The 19,721-nt window shown below is 42.6% G+C and overlaps 1 protein-coding gene across 1 annotated transcript; it reads right to left on the bottom strand.

The window, feature by feature from the left end:
• Window positions 1-168: 168 nt before the first annotated feature.
• fgf18a (fibroblast growth factor 18a) lies at window positions 169-13,996 on the bottom strand. The gene is made up of 5 exons (XM_079479294.1): window positions 12,693-13,996; window positions 6,012-6,051; window positions 4,994-5,171; window positions 2,574-2,695; window positions 169-2,276 (listed from the first exon to the last, which is right to left on the bottom strand). Exons 1-5 carry the CDS (start codon window positions 12,722-12,724, stop codon window positions 2,007-2,009), a joined length of 642 nt encoding a protein of 213 aa, XP_079335420.1. The 5' UTR covers window positions 12,725-13,996; the 3' UTR covers window positions 169-2,006.
• Window positions 13,997-19,721: the final 5,725 nt, after the last annotated feature.

Below are 19,721 nucleotides of genomic sequence, written 5' to 3'. Positions count from 1 at the left end.
CCAACCTTTTTGTTGTCGACCAAATACATTTTGGGGTTAAAATCACATGTCTGACAAGAAAGCTAACAGCGCACATGAATGTAATCGTGCTGTCTATCATTTATAATGATCTCACACAACTATTAGCCCCAAAACAAGAAATAATGACTCGTACCACATGTATGTTTTGAAACACAGACACATTTCATTAGAGCTTACTGGCTTTGGAAAGATGTTTGCCATTACGCAGAGATAAAATAAATAAGTGAAATTCTTTTATAGTTACAACAATGAAAGTAGCAGTCAAAGTTATATCATTTAGTCAGCATTTATCTTTATAGATACTTTTCATATATTTATATTTAGGAAAAAAAAAGGTTTTTAATGGTTTCCCTTTAATGAGCTGGTATAAGACTTTGGTTCTCCATTAGATTTTGCAGTAGCAGCATTCCACATGGACCCATACAGGAACGTTGCTCCTCGTGTCATTTCGTGGCAAACCCCCCATCCCCTCCACCCCCCGTCCCCCCGCTCTTCTCTCATGGGAGCAGAGTAAAGGGTTTTACTGTCATTGGTTACCACGTGTCTTTGGTCAATAGTATTTGGTGCAGCTTTGACATTCCAGTTGTAGTAAATTCCATCCGTCCCAGTAATGGCCGTCTTTTGTGTGATTATATCCCCCCGTGGTCTTGATGTAACCAAAAATATGATTTTATGTAATTACACACGCATGCACACGCACTTATACAGCATTACATCCGTTCATTCATTAGCTTTAAAGAAACCGTTCACTCGGATATTATAATAGTGCCATTATTTACTCCATCGTGTCGTTCTTGTTCTTCCAAATACGATTGAATGTGTTGCAATGAGATGCATATAGTGAAATGCAGTAGAAGCTGCTTTTACAAAATAGGGTCTTTTACTCGCTTCTTGTGGTTAAACGCATGTGAATTATTGTGCACCGGATTATTAAGATGATACATTACAGTAGTGGCCAAAAGGGATGTCCCACTTTGTAAGTTTGCTCTTTTTTAAAATATTTGTTCAAAAAATGACTTTGTTTTCTGTGTGTGTTGAGGCTAAAACTATAAATCATGTATATAGTTTATTGAGTCAAAACCAAAGAGAATGACGAGAGTAACACAATATCAATAACCCCTAAAACTGTAATCGGTGTTTGCTTTATTTTACATCGGCTTTTGGAGTTTCTATGCATTTTTTGTATATTTTGATAAAACTAACATTCCTTGATATAGTGTAGTTTGCCTTTTGCTGAATGATCATGAATCTGTCCATTTTGTAGCATACATCCTCTTTTGGCCACTATCGTATGAATCTGTGAAAGGATTCTTTAAAAATTCTCCTTTTTTCTTCCAAGGAAGGAAGAAAGCAGATCACACGAGTCTCATCGACACGAGAGCGAGTAAATCATGACATGTATTTAATATTTAAAGTGAATGTTTCCTGTAAGGCAGGTCTTATCAGAAGGAGCTTCCAGCAGTCGACTTTCGCTCATTTTTGTTTCTGTCTGATTCCAATTTGTGTCCCTTTATGACTTCTACAGCTTCTGGGCTATCTGCCCCTCTCCCTCAGGCGGGATGACGTCCAGGGTTGGAAGTCTTGTCTTAGGAAAATTGCAACACGATCAGCGTCTAAAGGCCAGTGTGGTTGTGTTTTGTTTAGCGTTGGGAGGATCGTTCCTCCGTTGCGGGATTGTGGGTCGCCGGCGGGATTAGCAGTCTAATGCTTCCTCTGCCCGTTCAGTTGTGTTTACTTTGGTTAGTTTTCTCCATGTCATAAATGAGCTGTTGTAAACCACAGCTCTGGTGTAAATCAGCTAGTGTTTATGAGTAGGGTTGTATTCCCAGTGGAATATGGAGTGATGCTATCACGGATAGGAACTTAAGGCGGGACCGTCCTACCACATCCAGTCCTGCTTTGGGTAAGCAGCGTCCTTTTGCTAGGCTGTGATGTAGGATGGTCTCTTTGTTTATTTCTAGTCCTTTTTTCTAGAGGTTCCGGCGTTAGCGTGGCCGTGCCGCGCGAACTCTCTTGGTCCTCTTGCTGACGGTTGTAAAGCGGAACGGCGTGAGGTCCGGCTGCTCTCCGGGCGGGAAGCGTTTCATGAAATGAACGTCCTGCTGATTGGGAAGCGTGTTGGGCCCACGGCGAGGACGACCCCTTTTAGTAAAGCCCACGTACCAGCCCGTGTAGCGCGCTGACATTAGAGCAGTGTAGTTGTTTTCCAAAACTTTCTCCACGAAGACGCAGTCCTCATTGCGATTGCTGGCCTTCTGAGGGCAAAAAAAGTCACATAAAGAGACAAACACAGAGACGTTACTTTGGCTATAAATGACGTAAACTGTCCAAAACAGCACGTTAGCTTCATTATTACGAGCTTTTATTGTACTTCAACATAAATGTTAACAATCCTCTTAATAATTGCCTCTAGCAGGATAGAGTAGCAAGTGGTGATTGATGGCTATAAACTGCCTTCCTGTTTCATTATGGAATTACATCAACACAGAAAAGGAAACTGCTCATCAGAACATTTCATCGGGTCATTGAAGAAACAACGCTAAAGACATTACCAGGGAAATGTTCACCTTGCCCACAAGCTTCCCCCTGCGGTTCATACACAGGTAATAGTTGGTCTCCTTCCCTCGAATTCGCACCTGGCTGCCGAAGGTGTCGGCCTCCACTACGAGCTGGGCTTGTGAAGAGACGGACAGAAAGAGAGACAGACAGACGTTACTACAGGACAACAACAGACGACTCTGCTTTATTATAAACGTGAGGTCTGGTTTTGCTGTGACGTAAGCTATAAATCGAGATGGTTTATAATTTGATGTGATTGTTCTGTTTCTTTGACTGGAACTATAAATAGGAGTTAAAATAGAGGCAGATAACAAAAACCTGATTTGCAACAGATTAAAACTTAGTAATGAAATGAGTTGTTACCAGGATTCGAGAATAGAACAACAAAGTTGAATACGTTTAACTCTTTCCCTGCCATGAATGACATTTTACATCATTTTATCATTAAATTGCTAAATGTACAAGTTGTCTGTCATTCACATAACTAGCTTTTTTGTGTTTTTGATGTCCAGGAGGCCTTAAAAATGTTGTGAAATGCTAGCGCTGGCTCGCTCATTAAAAAACGCCAGGGGAGGTTAAAAATCGTTGTTTTCTAAAAATAGGTCTTGAGAGTTTCATTCTACGATCATTTTTGCCAAAGGAAGGACAACTAATGCATTGCATTATGGGATAGAGTGTGTCACGCTGTGTGTTCGGGTTCACTGCAACTCAATTATTCTCGGCATACTCTTGCACAATACTTCATACAGCAGAAATAATATGAATAGCATGGTAGCGTGCTTTTCAGAATAAAGAACACCATCGACTGTAAACCTCTTTTAAGGACACAGCTGTGTGTGAGTGTGTTTCAGGATGTGGGAGTTAAAGCTCTGACATTGCTTTTGTGTGACCTTTATGAGCGCCGGGGTCATCAGAGATCAATAACCTCTTTGTCCTCTTCCAATCTCTTCTCATCCAGACATCCCTCGCTAGCTGTGTAAATACATCTATCCTCACAACGCATGTTATCTCTCTCTCTCTCTCTCTCTCAATTTCAATTTTGGTGTGCTTTATTGGCAAAGTGTACATTGGCTTTGCCAAAGCATTTGCAGCTGGGCTGCGTACAAATAATGCAATATGTAAACAAACAAAAAGGAGTTCCGTCTCAATTTTGTTGAGACCACAGTGTGGACACAGTCTCTGGAAACTGTGTACAGATAGTCTGCCTATATTCTCTCTCTCTCTCTCTCTCTCTCTCTCTCTCTCTCTCTCTCTCTCTCTCTCTCTCTCGCTCTCTCGCTCTATAGCTCTCTCTCTCGCTCTCTCTCTCTATAGCTCTCTCGCTCTCTCTCTCTCTCTCTCTCTCTCTCTCTCTCTCTCTCTCTCTCCAATGTATTCTGGAGCCCTGAAGCTTTTAAACTGACATTTGCACAATACAGGAGTGTTGGTCTAGTTTGGGCTTGAAATCAACAGAACATTATGATTTTTGCATTATGTTCACAACAATTTTCACCCTTAACCAACAATTGTCATTGTCGTATAAGGCATAAAAATGAATGACTTCTGTATGCACAAGTATAATTTCATTACACAACATGTAGGCATTTATTGTACTCCCTATAAATGTATGTCCATTTAAATGCAATGTCATTGTACTACAGTATTTTTTCTACTATAACATAATAAAATGAATGCATTACAATAATCTCCAATGACAATAATGGGAAGTAAAAAAAATTAATGTCAAGATGGAAAACCGTACATTGACATTTTAGGGGTAATTGTGTCATAAAATAAGGTAAAAATTAAATGGTTAACTGGTTTTATTGTCTTTTTTATATCATTGTTTTGGTGCGAAAAGTGATCCTGATCTGTTTTCTAGAGGTTTCATTCATTGACTGTGACTAAACGCATCTGAGAACATTCACGTGAGACAGGTGGATGGGTTTATGGGATTTCTTGAGATCATGACATCTATAGATATATTTGTGGTAATGCTTATTTTTTTCTTCATCTAACACTCTATGTTTTATTTCTGACATCAGTACAGATGAGCCTTACATTACGTAACGTGAGTAAACCCCCTAAAAACAAAAACGCTGAGACACATTTAAAATGTTGCCAAACATTATGTCGTATAACAAGTTCTTCCTTGTTTTTGCTTGTTTAGGATGCGATGTTCGCATATGCATACATGAGTCTATCACTAAACCAAAATACAGTCCCTCTGCTCTCACATTGTCAGGAAAGAGAATTCATCAGGATCTGACATTATTTTTTCTCTCTCTGTATAAATCACTGTATCAGCAGTGGCAGACGGCTTTGTCTCCATCCTTTCCTGTTTCCAGTGCGAGTGTGTGTATTTGTGGGTGGTCTTTCTCATGCCTGTTTGCATGAATAGGGGAAAATGGGAAGTGTGTGTGTGTGTTGTTACCATATTTGTCTCCATCTTCTCCGCGCGCGCTGATCTTGCGCCCCAGCACCTGGACGTGTTTCCCACTGGTGCGGCTGTACAGCTGGTACACCCGATGGTGTCGCCGACTCATGGCGTCTCGTGCACGAGTCTGGTTCTCCACGTGCACGCTGAAATTCACCCCATCTACGCCAAACACCTGCAGGCAAGGACCACACACATCAGAAGCGCTCCGCTGTATCTGTATGATCTCTTCTGTCTCTTTCTCTCTTGCTTGGTTTCTCCGGTGAAAATGTTCTCACTGTAAAGCCCATACTTTAATTCTCAAGCCATCACTAACCAAAAAGGTTGCACGACTGTTGACCAACAGCAAAATATCATTCTGATATTTCTGTGGTTTAGATGTGGCTGTATTTGAATTGGATTGCATTTAATAATACGCCCTTAAAAAACTATTGCTCGAAGAACCATTTTTGGTTCCACAATCCACAAGGAACCATACAGTCTCTTTTTCTTACCTTTTTATAATCTAAAGAACGTTATTTACGCCACAAAGATCCTTTTGTGAAACAGAAAAGTTCTTCGGATGTTAAAGGTTCTTTATGGAACCTTTGGACAAAAAAGGTTCTTCTATGGCACACGTGAACACCTTCATTTTTAAGGGTGTATACGGAAAAAAACATGGATCTAGATGACGTTATGTGGTGTCACCACACTATTTCCTTCAATTTATTGTTTTGTATTTAACTTTTATAAATAGCCTTTTATATCAGTGTGAAGTCTGATATGAATGTAATTGTAATATGTGAATTATTGAAGGCTTGAATCCATTAACCCAAATTAGGAGCTCACAGTTTTTTTACTGAGACCTGGAGGATGAAGGTTAAATGGCACAGCTTGTTTCATTATTGGATATAAAGTTCTGTATCTTTCAGAACATAAACCACAAATGTGTCTCCATAGCTCCATTTGACTATTACTTGAACCAATAACATGTGTGACAGAAGCATAAGTCAATATTGATTCCAGGTTGACTTACCTGTAGAGGATCACACATGACCAGCATCATCTGGATATATCTAAAAGAGAGAGAGAGAAGTCAACGTGAGTGTTTCCGTGGTAACAAAAACAAATCCACCTTGCATCCCTGCTGACAAGTCAAGTCTACAGGGAACGGAAAGTTCTCATTAACATCTCAACTCATTTGGCGGCCTGGATGCTCAAGTGTACTGAACACAAGAGGTGATTTTCTTCACAGCTTTGGTTTCTCGCTCCCTCGGTCAGCCATCTTTAATCTTCCCAAGTAAGAAAAAGGAAAAACCTGACATTTGAGACATAACTCACAATTTCATGGAAACTTGGAAACCCGCGGATGTGAGTAAGATTTTAAGTGTGTAGCGGCGAGTGCATGAGGGCCGCAAGGCAGCTGAGGGCTCACGGTCGAGTTCTCCGTCACCACAGGCCTCTTTCTGGCAGGGGACCGTGACGTTGAAACCGAACAGGCCCGCAGGACGGATCAGTGCGCCTGCTCGGGATAAATCAGTGGGAAAAGTCAGACGGTATAACAGCCAAAGAGGAGACCACAGGTCCCTGTGGAACTAACGCCTACTAGAAGTTAAAACTACAGAGTCTTGTGAAAGAGCAGATTTGACTTCTGTTCTATACATCTAAAAGTGATGGGTGTGTGTTTTTTGAGGGGACGTTTAAATGTTTACTACCGTTCCAGCGTAAAATGCAGAGACAACTAACAGAAGAAATTCGTAGGTCGACTTCTTTAAAAGGACTTTTGGTTTCTATCCGTACCTGCTGTCTTGTCTGATCATCTCCTTTCTCACGGCTTTAGCTAAACAAAGAAAACACTGTTTGTTAGGTTTGCACTCTACACAAATGAGCATACGCTGTACTTGTAGTCAGCTTGGGAATATTTCTGTTTATTATGGGTTATAATGAATGAGAGAAGAGAGATTTGTGTGTCACAGGGTATTTTTTTGCCAGCACTAATGTCCGCTCTGCCAAACCAACAGTTTGTCATAATTCATCAAATATAGCATAGTTGGAAAGCATGAATAAATTAATAAACCGAAATAGTTTGCATTCAAAATCAACGCAGGAAAATACAGGCTATTTAGCCTTCGTATTTAAACCGATGGATAGAGAGGTTCGTAGCTCGCTTGTAACTCAGGAGGTTTGGTGTTCACAGTTTTAGCTATCTATCAACTTTGTCTCAAATGTTTCTCTTAAAATTCCTTAAGGCGAAATTAAAATCGACACAGGCATACTTGAAATACAGTAAAATAAATGTGGACAGCATTGCTTGGATATTTTTGGTTTGAAAGAATTTGTCTTATTAATGTTTTCAGGTCAAGAAGAGGCTGGTATCTTGGCAAAGGTTGTTCAGGAAAAACAATTAAGGTATTAAAGAGATCTTCGAGATTTTTCTTGTCCATAAGTAGAAGCTTTAAAACAAATGCATCCGAATGGATGGATGCTAAGCTAAGCTGTGCCAAAGTGTACTTATATTAACTTTTGATTTATCGTATATATCTCACTGCGTGTAAATGGTTCTTGGTTAATGTGCCGAAGCTGTAAGTCTGTCATTTTTCACTCTAACGGTTTTTAAACTCTAGTTTCTATATTTGTTATTCTGTTGAGGGCCGCTGGTGGCGCAGAAACGAAGCGCGTCATCTTAAAGAGTGTTTACGTTTGTTTGGTGATGACAGTTGTGTCACAGGTTAACGTCAGACTTCCACTCGTGTTTCCCTTTAAACCGTCCGTCTTTTTAATGGCCTGTGTGTTTCCCTCTCTGCGTTACATCCCCTCCCTGAATTCCTCTCGTGCTGTTGGCAGCCGTTACGAAGTAACAGTGAATTAGATATTGCTCTCTCTGGGTGGTGTGGGTGTGGTCAGTATGATGTCACTCATTCAGAGGGCGAGGGTGGGTGCGAAGCAGATTAATGCGAAACACATCACTTCCTCCTTATCTCACCAGTGACCCCACAACCTTCCCATGACCGAACGTCTGAGATTGTGCGTGTGTGTGGCATGTGCTATTTACTTTGTTTGTGAGGCCAAGCATGTACTCACTAATAAGGCGAGGACGTGATTCAGATGCTCATAAATCACGCAGATGATGTTTTGCTGTGAATCTTCTGATGTCATCAGGTTTATGTGTCCTTTCGCAGTGAGTTGATCCAATACAGAAACCAAAGAAATCAAGTCAGACCTAGCATGGCACACGGTGGGGCATATCATCAGGTAGGGTTTCATTTCTCCAGAGACCTGCTCCACATTATAGTACAGATCTGAGTTCTAGTTGGTTTTTGACTTTTGTGGATGACATCATTATAGTCTTAAAAGAGTTTCTTAAAATCTATATGGTTCCGTAAAGACATCATAAAGACAAATTTGTGTGCCTGTGTTATGCATGTATGTTTGTGTTTGGTGTCCTCAGAAAGCCTTGAGAAGCAACACTATTCCAGTTCATCTTATGACTTGGACTGCAGAAACGACCTCTGACCCCTGATGTAACAGCAGATTGGTGAGCTCATTTCGCGAGATTCCCAGTCAGTGAGGTTTTCTCTGTTTTATGTTATGATTGGTGTGAATTGCGGCTGGGTTGCGACTCTTTTAACCATTAATATTGCGGCGATCGCGATAAGACGTAGTTTGTGATTTATTCTTGATGATGCAGCCGCGGATGGTCACATCCCAAAAATTCACCCCGTCAGTGTCGGGGTCAGAGGAGACGCTGCGAACGGAACAAAACACAGCCAGGAACGGAGGAGATATGTAAAGAATTGGGAGAGTGTTTCTCATCTTGTCGTTTCTAATCCCTCGTTCTTTCTCTCCCTCCTCTCTTTCCCTCTCTGGAAGTGCAGAATGAACTACTCCCCCACACTGCCTCAGCTATGAGAGAGAGAGGACGTGTCTTACCAGCTGACAGCTGCGGTGAAACGGACACATGAACTCTTTATCTTGCTTGTCAACATATCCACATGTATGTACACACGTCAAATACACAGTACATCAAATCCACACTATTAAAGAACATTCAGGTTCAGGACGGTTTATTGTTTCTGGACACGAAGTGTCTCCACTCACAATCTTGTACAATCAAGTCTGTATCTCAATGTCACATGAACAGGTGCGATATCTAAATTGTGAATGCACCTGATTCAGCAAGAGTCCGATTTTCTCTTTGCTTTTCTATAAAGTATCATAATAATAAGCGTCCAGCTTATCTTTGTGTTCTACGGAAGGACGAAGTTCATTCAGGTTTAAATAGACACGAGGGTAAGCGAATGCTTTTCCATTTCGTACTGACATCCGAAGCACACAAACACACACAAATGTGCTGTACTACATCATTCACTTTCTCCGGAACCCTCACACAGAAAGCTACACAATGCACAAAAAGCACAGTGGGTTTAGCAACGCATGAAATGTGCTATCTGTCAATTTGGAGATGATTGTATTCATCCATGTTCAGTGGGAAAATATTCACACATTTGAAGTTTAGTTTCTGTAAATAATCTTTGAAGGCCAGGGATTAGGCTTTGAGTTGAATGTTATATCTGTATGGTACATCCAAACCGTTGAAGAAGAGCCTGTTGTCCGTGATGTGCCCCTTTTAACCTTTGACCTCACAAGGGTTAAATGATCTAAAGGGACTGTAAGGCAGTTTAGCCATGATCAGATTTATATAGATGACATGTCATCCGTCTGTGCTACGAACATGTATGACATTTTAAATTGAACCGTTTAACTGATACATGATTTTATGTTGTGACTGGATTTTTTGACTTAATTGGACTTCCAAAGATTCACACTGAAGTCATATCTAAAGATCAGCACATAACAGATGCTTTCTCCCCATAGAGGTAAAGAGAGAGAGAAAGACACATTTTCTGAAGGCGTCGAATGGAGCAGTAGGAAAATAGATCATCATATGAATGTTTTCTCTTTCCAGAACAGGTGGAGATGACCACATGACCCTATCCTCACCTCCGGTCATACTGCAGCAGTTTGCCACGAACACGTTTGTCTGCGCTCTCCATATGTGTTTGTGAATACCTCCGAGTTTTCAGTTTCATGATCACAATGTAAATGGAACAGATCACCGTTATCCGGTTGAACGGCACAAAACCGTCTGGCTGGCACAGCTGAACGCCGAGCCCTCGTACCTGCACGGCCACACACCTCGGCCTCCGGTGAGCAGATGTACATGTGCTGGCTAGGTTTGTGTGTGTGTGCACCTGCTCACATGAGTGCATCTGCCCCTGTGCACCATGTCTGGGTTTTTATTTCAACAAACGTGCATATCATGTGCGTAGATATTCATGAGTCGTGACGCTGTTTATGAACCATGCATACCCGATGTGCACTGATTTATGCTGTCTGTGTTTCTGCTTCACAAACATAGTGTTCAGCAATCACATTTGGCTTACAAAATCACCAAGTACAGATACACGTGTACAGGTGTCTCTTGCCACAGTTGCCTTTGGTTTGCTCACTGTGTGCTTGCATATAAAATAGTTTTGCATCATTTTCTTGCTATTAAGATATTTTTTGCGGCTTTAAAAGTGTTTTAGTGTTGGAGCAGCAATGCATACAGGTTGCAGAACTGTGCACAAGATTTGTGCATTTTTTTGCCAAAGCCTGGCTGCGCAGGTGAGACTGGCTCCGGGTCCCGTAAGAACTCTCAGCTGTTAAAACAGTAGTGCTTTACTGACAGAGAGTGAGAGGAAAAATAGGGGAAGAAAATGCACAAAAAAAACCTTCAGCTGCAACCTCGGATTCTCCATATCCCTCCCAAACCGCAACGAGCCTGTGGCCTGCCAGAGAGAGAGAGGGAGAAAAACTGCGAGCTTTACTCTGCTGAGCGCTATTGTCGGGAGCCAAAACAAGCAGGGTGATGACATCATCAAACCTGAGACAGAATGTGTCCTAGAGGCTTTCGTGTGTAGAGTCGAGCGCGGCAAGGTGGAGTCATATCCCAAATCACCCAGCACACCCTTCAAGCACAATTTACATCGCTGGCCAAGTTTAAACAATATAGCAGAACAGGGAAGGAAAGAGAAATTAACTCTGCCTCGCTTTTTTATCGCGTACGGTCTTCTGAACCCGACCTGCAGGATTTCCCCGGGTCAGAGCTGTAGGTTCTGTTTTGAGGTTAATGTTAGATTTAACACTACCACAGTCCGATTCTGGATTTCTGTACATGTTTCATGATGTAAAATGGCTTTGAGACTATAATAACTGGCTTATCCAGGTTTCAAGATCATGCTGGATAACTACTATAGACTAGCCTTGTAAACTAGTGTAGAGAAATTTACGCAGGTGTTAACTGGTTCTTTCAGAGTGGATCTGACTCATTATGGAGCGAAACAGGATGAGGAAAAAATGTTGAACGGGACACTTGATTTTCTCCATCAGGAATTGACTGAAGCGTGAAAAGTGGGCGCCATGTACCAGAATGGAGCCAGGTGGTTTGAGGGGACGGGTCAAAAACATATGAGGGTTTGGTGACATCGAGGACAAACAATAAAAAAATCTGTTGTTACATTTTGGGGGAATAACTTGCACTGAAAAAATCATGCAGTAGGTTTAGGAACATGTGGATTTCATAATGAGTTTAAATGTGTTAATAATCATTCTTCACAGAGCATGTGGTGTGTCAATTTATTCCCTCAAGGTGGTGGCTGACTAATGGTTAAAGATCTGAGCTGGTAAAAGTTTATCCCAAGAGGATTTGACCCAGGAACTGCTTTATCATCACGACCTTGAGCAAATCACTAAACCTCAGGTGCTCCAGAAGGACACTCTCTCTGCTAATGGTCAGATGCGAGTTGCTTTGAACCGAAATTGTCTGATAGATGGCGAGTAACTCAAACAAATAACCTTCTTTTCTCTTTCTCTCAGCACATCTGCATCAGCTGTCTACAGACCCTGACCCAAAACCACTTCAAATATGACATATGTTTTATTACAAATGATTAGATTAAGGGAATCCAGTTTAATGACACCAGCCTTGAAAACAAGCGCTTCTAGAGAGGCCATGGAAAAATCAAACACGATCAAGTCTCACTTTCACAAATCTCTGCCTGCTCTGCACAAATGCCTCTTTTGAAGTGTTCCGTCTCCAAACTACAGTTTCCTGTTGGAGAAGGACACAGCAGCAGCTTCTCTATCCAAACAGAAGGTGCCAGTTCAGTTTTATACCTGCTAGAATAACCATCCTTGGGCATAATTATTGGATAATTTGGTTAGGTCGGGCAGGATGGGACGAGGCAGCCAATTCATCTGCCTGGGGGAACGTCAGAGATTCTGGGCAGTGTGGATTATCAGGGCCTTTGGTCCTGTCTGCAGGTTGGGAAAGGAATGATAACCATCTCAACATGACTGTCATGTGTGCACTGCTGTTAAAAGAATAAAAATGCGAAAATGGCACACACACACCTTTGGAGTCATCATTGGACTGAACCTCACCTGAGAGCTGGGTGTGATTGACATCTGTCTCCATGGTAACCCAGAGGAGGTGATGTAATAAAATAATTATGTATACAAGACCTAAGAGTTTGTCACGTCAAGATAAGCGTTTGCCACACATACAGATGTAATTTAGCTTTTTTACGAGCAGAATAAATAATGTACGCATTACAATTTAGAAAACGATTCTTGTAAACACGCATGAGGTCATTCACAAGCCTTAATAACTTACACGACAGCCAGCGTGGAGAGAATGGACCACATAGCTTCCTCCGTGTCCGAGTGGCTCCGTGCGCTCTCGAGAAACGGCTCTCCGGGTCACAGTTTAGCGTCTGTATTGTTTGTTTAATCCGTATAAATGCACGGTGCTCGAAGGTTGCCTATTGCACCGGTTGACTGCATCTCTTCCCCGTAACGGGCGGCTCGGGGTCAGGGGGTGGGCGCGCGTCACCGTCTTCACGGGTGGCTGCTGCGCGCGGAGGTTGGTAACTGGCAGTAAGCGGTACGCAGCTGTGTCCTCCCGAGTCTGTGGAACAGGTGAATTGAAGTTCAAACACAACACACACCTATGCGTCGTTTCCGTGAAAACTCGTGAAACTTTCTGGAACCCAAAACACAGCAAAATCAGATTCCCGGTATTTCCAAGTAGTGTGTCCAAGCGTAACTTTCCAGTCTGAGGCGTTATATTAAAAAACGAACCTGTCGGAAATGTTCTTCCACATAAAGCTTATCAATAAGGTTCAAAACTGAAAAGCATTCTCTGGAATGCGCACGCAGGGGAGGAAAGTGGTCGGGTATTTTAGTGCTGGCCCGTTACGGGCATAATGACGCGCCGCGGGAGACAGGACACCTGGACATGGGTAGTGGAGTGATGAAGACGCGCGGGCGGCGAGCTGGTCTCCGGGTTCCGTGCAGCGGGCTCGGTCATGGCTGCTGTTCCCTGCAGCGGGGTTTAAGCGTCCACTGGACTGAAAACGCAGAGAAACGTCGGAGAGTCCGGAGCGTTCCAGCTCAGAGGATGTGGCGTAAAAGCAATAGGAACGACACAGAAAGTGGTGCGGGTGAGTGTCACACGCTCGCAGCCAGCAGCGACAGTCGCTCTCTGCACCTGATTTCCCGGACTCAACCGCTGCCCGCTGCCTGGAGCGCCAGCGCAACAGCAGCCAAAACACGGGCCGATGACATCACCTCTGAAATGTTTGAAGGAGGAAAGAATGCAATCTGAGCTTTTTATTTATTTTTTAAAATGAAGAAAGTTTGCAGCTCCCTCCAGAACGGCGCACAAGTCTGCACGAAGAAAGGACTTTGCACAGATAAAACGCGTCTTCTTTTGGAGCATTAAATGAGGGTATCCACGCACTGGAGACAGCGTCCACTTAACCTGCGCCTCCTCCTCTTCCTCAACCGCTTTCATTCACAAATACCCACGTTAAAACGTTGGCAAAAACAAGCAGAGCAGAAGAGCCGTAAACTGTGCGTAAAAGCTGCTTGTTCCTCTCCGGTCTCAAGCTGCACGGCGGAGAGAAGAAATCACTCAAAGAAAAAACAGAACAAGATTTTAACAGCGCCAGATCAATCCACCCTCCCTCCCCCAGCCCCCACTCTCTCGCCCTCTCTCTTGCTTCTTCGTTTAAACACACACTTGCGCTTATTTGATCCAAACGAGATTAGTTAGTCTCCGTGTGATGCCGCCCGACAACAGCGAAAACACACCCGCCAATGTCACCGTGCGCAACAAAGGAGATGTAACCGAGGCGCGCACGCCCGCACACAGCCTGTCCCACCGGGACGCATCGTGATCCTGCCCTCAGCTATCGACCGACTCCGGGGAAAATAGCCTAGGCCAGATACCAGCCTAACCTCTTGCCTTTAGAGGTTAAAAAAACCTGCCACTGGTTCAAACCCCAATCCCCACCCCTGGTAAACCGGGGCCAACATCAGCCAAAGCTTTTTGCAGTTCCTTCAGAAGTTTAGTGCTTTTGATGGATTTCGCGTTTCATAACTGTAAAACTCAAGAGGGCAGAGTGGAGAGAGACGGTTCGTTTGAAAACGAGAGGGAGGTATGAAAGCGCAAGGTCCGATCCAAAAGGAACATTTCTCAGCACCGCGACAGAACCGCAGACGTTCAGCCAAGCCAACACTCACCCACCTTCTCCAACCCCCCCCCTCTCTAAATCTAATCTAAACGAGGACATACCAAGGATCTATATTGTTTTAACATGGACGACAGATTGACTCTAGCATTGAAATAAAACTTTTAGCATTATTTCGAAAAATGAACATGATCTTTATTATGAATTTTATTCAGTTTAATATAATTTTAAGATTTATTTAGATTAGTTACCCACTTAAAACAAACTCAAACACATTAAAACAATGATTGAGTGAGTGTGAGTTGAGAGTATTACTAAGTACTATTAGAAATGTTATGCATACTTAGTAATTTGGGCATGCAGGTGTCATCGCTTTTGTTCCCTCCAACCACCCCCCAAACACACTCACTGCTAAGCGTTTTCTCATCCGAATATCTTCATGTTTGCCTCTTGCTCAGCCTCTCCCATCTAATGAGGGATGTATCATTGGCAGGATGGTTGTTTGTCAAGGGAAGAGAGAGGAGAAGCCAGATAAGGACCATTCATAATCCACCTGACATTTTAAGATCTTTTCCCTGCTTGTTTCCTTTTGTGTTATGCTTCACTTCCACTAGACGGCGCCACAAGGATCTCTGCCCTCATTCACACCACAAACAGGTATTCCGGTTTAAGAATTACGTTCCAGAATTGTACTATACTGCTTTTAGTGTCTCTGCAGTAGATTGTACATATAATGGGCATAGTATGTACATTTAGTAGGATCTATACATCCTTCAAACAATGAACTCGACCTGATCTTCACCTTGTGTGCCCAAAAACAAATCCATTCCACAATCTGTTGTTGTATGATGCATGTTGTGTACCTGCTATGCTTTAAAACTAAAAGACAGTATATTCTGCCCATGATAGAATAAACAGGCTTGCATGTTCTTGTTGAAGTTGGTATGAACCGCACTTTGAACAATTGTTAACTACCATATTTGTGTTTAAGGTGCAGCTGTTCAGAGGACTGTAGATTATTTGGCTCAAGTCACAGGGATAAGGGTCTGCTGGACAGGATGACATGATAGGGTAATAGAAAAACTGAAGGTCAAGTATTTGTTTTGCTTGCTAACAGGGTTTCCAATGTATTTCACAGTATGCTCAGCTGAGATATTTCATGCATCTAGCTGCTGTTTGCCTTGTACAGAGTAAAGCTTGGACATATAGATGCCTAGTTTGATTCCTGATGTTTTGAGCTGGTTCTTTTCAGCTAATGCTTTAAAGGTGTGTCATTTTGGAGGATCTATGGACAGAAATGCAATATAATACACAACTATGTGTTCAGAAGACTATAAAGACCTTACATACTGAATCATTATGTTTTTATTACCTTAGAATGAGCTATTTCCATCTATCAACATACAATGCGGGTCCCCTTACATGGAATTCACCATGTTGTTTCGACCGTAGCCCTAATTGGACAAACTGTTCTACAGAACGCGTGTCGTAAATGCGTTATCTACTACGGCAAAGAAACGAAAATGTGACATCTTAGTTCTGTGTCAGCCGCCGTAGTGCTTCGAAAGGGAGGGGTGGAGTGAGCCGTAGGTTGCAATTCGCAACTTCACCGCTAGTTATCGCTTAATTTCAAACACTGGACCTTTAAACCATATCAGAAATAGATTTTTATAATCGGTTAGCAAATTACTCTCAATGTAAAAGCTTCTGAAGCATCCTGTAAATGTAACAGAAATGTCACAAAAGTTAATTAGTCAAAAATGAAGGGAAACTTGTATTAAGCGGATAACTCTTGATTTATAAAGATTATATTTCGTGTTGTCCTGTCCCTTTCATTCTGTCTTCACCCCCTCGTCTCTTCCGGGCCTGTGTGCTTCTTGTAGTGGCATTATTGATCGTCCATGTCTTTGGTTGTGCAGCTCTGGGCTATTGATCTTTGCCTGAAGCCACACACACACACACACACAAATTCACTCATGTTTGTGATTGCTTGGGATGGTTAAGAGAAAAGAGTAAGAACTGGGGGTTAATGAGTCTGTCTTTGCAATGTGTTTGGTTGTGAATCCCCCCCAGCTCTCGCTCTGTCTTTCTCACCACCTCCATTTTGTACTACAATTAACATCAATCACTTCAGTTCAATAAAGTCTGAGTCAGACAAAAAGCCTTAAGACCAGCTGTGTTTGTGTATCTATACTGTGTGTGTGTGTGTGTGTGTGTGTGTAGGTATACACACTGACACACGCACATATGAATATGTCAAAAATATTGCAGTATTGTCTTGATGGGTGTACATGAGGATTTAGACATGCTCAACTTAAAATGGGTGGAGCCAAGCTTCTCATTAACAAATCAGTGTCACTGGCATGCGAATGTAGGTGGTCATGTGACCATGTTTCCATTTGTCTGCAGAACGAACCATATTTGTTTCAGTAAATTATTAAAGACAGTGAAGGAAGTTTTGAGTTTTGTAAGTTATAAGATGTATGTGTAAAGGAGGCCAGCTAGTGAAGAGCTGTGATGTGTGTAAACCTCACTGCCTGACCAACAGAGATGCTCCAGCGACAGACTCTAGAGACTGCCACCTTTTGCCTTCGGGTTAGAGCGCCTGTCTCCCATCCGGACTGACGCTGGTTCGAGGAGTCGAACCTGTTACTTATGTTTCCATCGAACAACGACATCAAGCACATTTATGATTTTCATAAGAAAAGGAACATGAAAAACAGTTTGAAGTTTCCATTCATAAAAAAACTTTAATTTTGGTGTTATAATCAATCTTAAATGTGTTCTGATAAACATTTTATTGACAATTCAGAACTGTTTTCGTACCGCAGAAACAGCACCAGCACTAACTGGCCTCTCTCTTCCTCGATCAACAGCTCTGCTGTGGTCAGATTGGTCTGCAGGTTTACAGTAAAGCGCTTATGGACCACTTTTAAACCACACAAGGAAACCGCACGTCTTTTTAAAGACCTGTGGTTGATAGATATGAAACAAGATTGTTTTTGTCACAACTAGGACTATTTTAGAGCCTCCATTAAAGTGCAGCACACATTGGTTTACGAACCTTCAGCTCTAGCTGTTGCCCTCTCAGACCTAAACTAAACTGTATTAAGATCTGTGGTAATGCGGTTTGTGGTTGTTAAGTTGTACCGTAGCAGCATACGCATGCACGTGTTCACGCGCGATCCCGTTTGGCAGGTTCTTCGGTGATTGTAGTCTCGTTCCACAGTGTCATGGTTCTCATTAGAGCTCCACTTGATAGAAAGGCTGTTGAACTAGAACGTCACATCTCATCATAAAGTCGTTATCTGCAACGAAACCCCTTTTATCAGCCAGTCTCTAAATCTAAACCATTCCCCAATGTGTAAATGTATGAGACACATTATTGAGTGTCTTTGATGATTGACTCTGGCGAAAACGTCGAGTGCCGCGGAGCTGCGGAATTTGCGCGGCGCAGCGCTTTGAAATGAGAACCTGTAAGCCACTTGTACCGCAAGCACAGGACAGCTGCGTAGAGAACGAGTCAGGAATTAATTAGAGCAAGATGTGTGTGTGTGATATCATCAGCAGGAGATGAAGGCGGTTGGAGAGGAGAGCGGGTGAGCGGGAATGAGAGATGAAATATTGTTTTGATTAGCGGCGATGTAGGTGGCGGGGTGCGAGCACGATCAATCCACCGAGAGCGCGCACTTTGCTTCATGTTTGGAATCCATCACAGCTGTCTTGGTGATGAAGGATAACTTTGCTTTTCTCGCTAACGCTGTGCAGTTCTTGTAAAAAGAGAGTGTGAAGTGTTGAACGTGATGACTTGAACACGACGCCAGCGACACGGAACAACGTATGTTTTTCTCAAGTGCTCCGAAAGTGCAACGTTACGCCTGCCAGTGCCGTTTCAACGACTGTTATGCAGTATATTTATAGAAATGCGGATTGGAATTGGACAGTCTGGCAAAAATCTGACTTGAAACAAGCATTCCTGGTGTTTTTATGAAAAAAATCATTTGAATCCTTATCAGTAAATTTGTGGCACCCCTTAAACAACTTTCCATTTCCGCTGACATCACAAGGCTTTTAGTTTTCAACCCCTTGCCTCCAACACATTTGATCACCAATTCATCAAATGTCCACCCTTCATTTTTAACTTAGTAGAGATGTAGTTCAAGACTATGTTGTTTTACATCTTTGTTGTTTATCTTAGACAGTCTTCCTTTCTTTTATTTCTCCTTTAAAAGGGACCCCATCAATGTTGTTTGACAAGAGATCTCAACGTCTCAAACTTGGGCCCGTTTGCCAACACACCAAAGTCTGCAAATATCTGTGAAACCTTTCTCATTGAACCTCCAAATCATTTGAGCCATGCTTTTAACACAAATGTTACAGCTCCACATTTTTACAGTTCATCAACCATTGACCCGTTTGTGACTTTTAGAGGGCATTTAAAGGAAAATCATCTCAAATCAAGTTGATACTTGCAATGAGGTTTACCTCTGGGATAGCACCGCTATGTACAGTACATACACTGTGTGTTTGGTTTGGAGGCTGTTACCAGATCCGCAGGTTCCTTGCAACAAACAACCTGATTGGCCAAACACCTGGTCGTTGGTGTGAATCTGACGGGGCCATATATCCTTGCAGGTATCGCCTCACTTCTGCCGCCAAACCCAATGAACATCAGTTGCGACTTTAATTCACGAAGCTCCGTTAGCAAGTGTAAACGTTTTTTCGCAGCAAATACCGGCAACTGGAGTAAATTTATTCCTGAAGTTCCTGGCGTGGAGACCCAACATTCCCCAGCAAACACAAGAGTTCTAATGTTTGCCGTTGGCTTGAGAAAATGGCCTGACAAGCCAAATGAACTTGTCTAAATGGACGAGAATTCTGCCAACAGTTACTAACAGGTATGGCACTGCGGCCCGGAGCGGCACGGCTGTTTGTTGCAGGGGGGCCACATGGCTGGGATCCTGGAAGCGTGTCAGCGTTCTCCTTGACACGCGGGAAGAGTGCAGGCAGAGGGGGTTAGCAGGTAATTGTATAATTAGTAGCAGGTATTGTTTTTAAATGGCTGACTAACTCTGACATGTGTCCGCACTCCGCAGGCAGAACCAACAAACTTACATCACAATCTTGACCTCCTGCAGCTGGAATGGAAACATTTGTCCTTTGCTAGA

The sequence above is a fragment of the Barbatula barbatula genome, assembly GCF_947034865.1.
Source record: "Barbatula barbatula genome assembly, chromosome: 18".
Classification (NCBI taxonomy): domain Eukaryota; kingdom Metazoa; phylum Chordata; class Actinopteri; order Cypriniformes; family Nemacheilidae; genus Barbatula; species Barbatula barbatula.
The sequence above is the reverse complement of the archived record's forward strand: the minus strand, read 5'-3'. Positions and strand labels throughout refer to the sequence as shown.